This window comes from Poecilia formosa, unplaced genomic scaffold, assembly GCF_000485575.1.
Source record: "Poecilia formosa unplaced genomic scaffold, Poecilia_formosa-5.1.2 Scaffold365, whole genome shotgun sequence".
NCBI classification, from domain to species: Eukaryota; Metazoa; Chordata; class Actinopteri; order Cyprinodontiformes; family Poeciliidae; genus Poecilia; species Poecilia formosa.
In genome coordinates, this window is record NW_006800304.1 from 576,475 (window position 1) to 581,126 (window position 4,652).

General features: G+C 36.8%; 1 protein-coding gene across 1 annotated transcript in view; it reads right to left on the minus strand.

The window, feature by feature from the left end:
* ddx19b (DEAD-box helicase 19b) overlaps nt 1–3,786 on the minus strand; it is an 8,683-nt gene extending 4,897 nt beyond the window's left edge. Inside the window, exons 1-8 of the mRNA XM_007574967.2 lie at nt 3,579–3,786; nt 3,199–3,238; nt 1,730–1,819; nt 1,479–1,614; nt 1,119–1,211; nt 865–967; nt 662–776; nt 387–564 (exon numbers count right to left, since the gene is read on the minus strand). Of these exons, the coding sequence (XP_007575029.1) occupies nt 387–564; nt 662–776; nt 865–967; nt 1,119–1,211; nt 1,479–1,614; nt 1,730–1,819; nt 3,199–3,238; nt 3,579–3,635 (812 nt within the window). The 5' untranslated portion in view covers nt 3,636–3,786. The remainder of the gene's footprint in view (nt 1–386; nt 565–661; nt 777–864; nt 968–1,118; nt 1,212–1,478; nt 1,615–1,729; nt 1,820–3,198; nt 3,239–3,578) is intronic.
* Nucleotides 3,787–4,652: the final 866 nt, after the last annotated feature.

The following is a 4,652-nucleotide window of genomic DNA, read 5'->3' on the forward strand; positions in this document are numbered from 1 at the left end:
CAGGTTGTGTTAATTCAGAACAGATGGGCCATATTCAACAATGCAAAGTAGTAAAATAAAGGGTATTTCTAATCAAGGTTCATTATAAAATTCCCAAATTCTCAGACTCAAATATCTACATTACGCTGTTAGCTTCTTAAAACGGCTTTTTGAATTTCAGACTCATTTCGATGTCAAATCTGTATAGGTCAATATGAGGTCAATATGATTGCATCACTGGACGTTTAGCATAATTATTTATATATTGATACGGCTCCGAAAATTTTACTAGAAATTAAAAATTTGACAATTCAAGTAACATCTAAGATTATTATTATAATTTAACATATGGCTAATTTGAAATTAAATTTGATCAAATATTTAGTTGCACGTGTGTTTGAGCTTACCTCTGGATTCGGATGCTCTGGTCCTGGTGTCCCTGCGTGGCGATCATGACGTCGGCTTCGTCCAACACAAACACTCTGATCTTCTTGGGATCTATAAACCGGAACTTATTGCACCAGTCCAGCATCGTACCAGGTGTCCCAATAACTATTTGTTCCTGCAGTTTACTGCCTCGCTCCACTGGAAGAGACCCGAGACGACACTGTTCACGATTAAGGCAGAGCGAAAGAAACGACTTGCTTTCTTTTTGGCAGCAGAGTGCTGCAGAGAGACTCACATTTGTTCCCTCTAATGGCGTAGACTAGTTTGACTTCGGGATAATATTTGCCCATCTGCTCGATGACTTTGCCGGTCTGAAGTGCCAGTTCGTACGTCGGCGACACGCACAAGCACTGGTGGAGAAGGAGCAAAGAAACGTTGCACCTCGAGTGTTGAGAAGAAAGTCACACTTTTACATAAACATGCGGATGTCGTTCTGACCTGGGGATATTTGTTGTTGGGGTCGACGTGGCTGAGCATTGCCAGGACAAAGGCGGCCGTCTTTCCTGTCCCTGACTGAGACTGAGCAATCAGGTTCTGTGGACTTCAGGGAAGAAAAAGACAAAATTTGATTCCAAGTAGCAAGACGTATTTCAGAAAAAGAAAGCAACCCTCTTTCAACTTCTCCTAAAAAACGGCCCAATGCACCAACCAGAGGTTTTTACGAGGCATAGAAAACGTCAAGTAGAACTCACGGCTCTGCCAGCATCATGGGTAAGGCGGTCTCTTGGATTTTAGATGGTCGATTGAACCCCATGGCATATACACCCTGAAGAAGCTGTGGTTTGCTGTGAAGAAATGGAGAAAAAAAACAAGCCCAAAGCAAAAACTGTTTTAGTGATTTTTTTATTTATTTTTTTGTACTTTATGAAACTGCTTTGATGAAAGTATGATGGAAACACCCACAACAAAGGAAGGACATTCTGAAGACAGGAAGGATAGAAGGAATGAATCAATGGAGGAAGGACACAGACAGAAAGGACAAAAAAACAAAAACAAACAAAAGAGAGATTTACTATTAATTTTGAATGTAAGAACACGGAGGAGCTACTTACAGGCGTAGCTCTTCAAAGGACTTCACAGAGTACAGCGGGGAGTTTGGATCCTTCTGGAGAACTTCCACTTGATTTGTCGTATTTACGAGGTTATTCCGTATCAGCTTGTTCAACAGCGATTGTGCTGCTTTGTCCTCTGAAAGACATGACAGGCAACGCAACCTTAAAGCGCAACAGACTGAGCAACTCGAATGGGTGCGATCAAAGTCTACGCTCATATTTTAGACACAGCCACGTTTCATGCTCCTCACCCTTGTCGTCGTCGTCTGCAGGTTTGGCGTCACCTTCGCCTTCTGACTTTGCAGCCCCACTGTTGGGGTCTGAGGCATTTGAAACAGTACCTAAAAAGTAGTATTTACAAGTTGATTTTTGCTTTTAAAAATCGTGCTACAAAATGAATACGGCGCGTTTTAAAATAATTAAATGGATGGAGTTGTGTACGACTGAGCACTAACTGAAGACATACAAAACTGTAACTTAACAGGGAATCAATATAATTAAAGAATCCATCCATATCAATATTTACAGTTGTCCATTTTTAATGAACTTGTCTCTTTTTTTGTGGTTTGTTTTCTGATTTTTTTTAAAACAAAAGTTCCAGTTGTTTTCCTCCAAACTGCAGTGCGTGCATACAAACCCCGTAGCTGTGGTACGTGTGTGTGTGTGTGTGTGTGTGTGTGTGTGTGTGTGTATGTCAGCAGTGTTCAATTGTTCGTCTGAGTTAATGTCTCAAAAAAAAAACAAAAAAAAAAAAAAACAGCAGATTAAGATATGGATAATAAGCCTGTCAAATCAATGAATCACATGATAAATAAAAAATTAGCTATTAATCTTTGTGAGGGAAAACTTGTGTTATTATGCCTTTATCAAGATATTAGTAGAAAATGGTCTTAAAACAATGTTATTGTTTATGGTGATGATTTCCAGGACAATAATAGTCCAGAGAGTGTTATTGTGACAGGAATAAATATGGAAGCACTTCAATTAAGGCAAAGACAAGCAGGGCATTAAGATTTTCTCTAAGATTTAGATTGAAAATTGATCAAGACAAGCATGACGGATGACGAGTAGCTGAAGAAATAACACAGCACCCACAGGTAGTAAAGATGACAAAAACTAAAGTTTTTATGATTGCTTTATTTACATTTTTTATGGGATAAATATTACTCCCAGAAATATTGACTGATTAACTCTCTGCCAGTGTGTGTGTGTGAAAGTGAAGACTTTGTGCAGGCAACCTTGAACACTTTCTTTGCACATAAATGCATTTAATTATGTAAATAATGCTAATTTCTATATTAATCAGATAAACTACAAAACCATAAGGGGTAACAAATAAAGCAGGCATCTACTACAGTCCTCAAAGATGTCCAGCAAGTTTTAGATGCTTCTCTTCTTTAAACCATGTTAACCACATATTTGGATGCTGAAGAACAAATTCAGCATCAGCCCTTAACAATAAGAGTTTGACATCCCTGATTTTGATTAATCAGGCAAAGTGATAGCTCTTTAGATAATTTCTTGTTAAACATCATTATACAAGTTAAAAACGAGAGACATTTCCCATTTGACTACCGACTTTGTATTTTACCATTACACAAACACTGGAAAACTGTACAAAAATGATATATGAATTATACTACCAACAAAATTAAGGAATATAATTACGCTTTGCCTTGTCATTTCTATTTTATTTTATTTGTAATATAGCTACACTTACCATTTTCTTCTGGTTTCTCCTTTATCTGAAGATTACTAATCTGTGAGGAAGAACATGATAAAAGTTTTCAATCAGAGTCGTAAGTAATAGTTAACAACAGTGTGGTTGAATCATTTCCATGCTAGCCCGCTACCTGCTAAAGCTACCATGGGGCTAACTTAGCCGGTAGTTTAGTTTTGAGTCACAAAACTTCAAAAGGAAAAACTGCCGCAAAGATCGGCTAACTCTTTGGCAGCACTATCACAGGAAAATCCAGTATGTTATGAACCAAACACTGACACCTATTTTTCCACACACACAGTTCCCACAAAAAGGCAAAAGCATAATTTTAAACAGGCTAACAACAGGTTAGCTCACGTTGCGTAAGTTTAGGTTTTTACCGATTCAGCCGCGGCTTCTTGCTCATCCACGGCCTGCGCCCAAGACTCTGAAGCCATTATGGGACAGGGTGATATACCACTGTTACAATCTGGATAAGTGAGTTTGAAGTCTGGCTCTGAATGACCACTCGCTGATGTAAAAGTAACTACTTGTTACAATGGCGTGCCAATCCCGATTCTGGACGGGGGTGTAACGACGTAACGTTTCCGGCTGATTTCAAGGCTTTAGCAACAATCGTTCCTAGCCGAGAATTTTGAAAATAAAGTTGAACTAAGACTTTATATTTGAAAACTGCATTTTCGAAATGCAATCCTTTTTATGAATAATATGCGACACCGAATATTACAATAATAACAACAATAATAATGCATTATTATTATTATTATTATTATTATTATTATTATTATTATTATTATTGACAATAATAATATTACGTCATGATTCTATTATTATTATTAATATTATTATTAGTAATAATAATAATATTTACAGTTTCACACAACCTATAAAGGGGAAAGATTGAGGCATCAGTTTATAAGTGCTCATTACCAATAAAAATAAGGCTCAAAATAAATTAGCTCAAATATAGCGCTAAAGCCACACCGTTCCTCACAAAGTGTTATTTTCTTTTTAATATTTTATAAAAACAAGATGATTAAAATGTGAATGTGTAATGCACTATTCAGTCGCTTAGCCTGCAGAGGGAGTCAAAGTCCTTAAATAGTATGTGGTCTGATCTGCTGTGTGTCAAACCATCCTGGTATAAACACAGTTGTACATATTAATGTGTTCTTATGTTTATTTTATTATGGTATGATAATTGGCACCTATTATACAGTGGGTAGGTTTGTTATTAACAACTAGACAACCTGTACAACTCCTTCAGCAATTATGAAATAACTTATTTAACCAAGTTATCAGCAAGGTGCAGATTGTTATTGTGATTTCACAAACCCTACATATATATGTAAAAGCAACTCATGGTAATTGATTTTAATTAGTGCTACAGGTCTATTTGTGAGTTCAGAAAATATAACTTGTATTACAGTATGCGACATGTTTAAAAAGGCAGT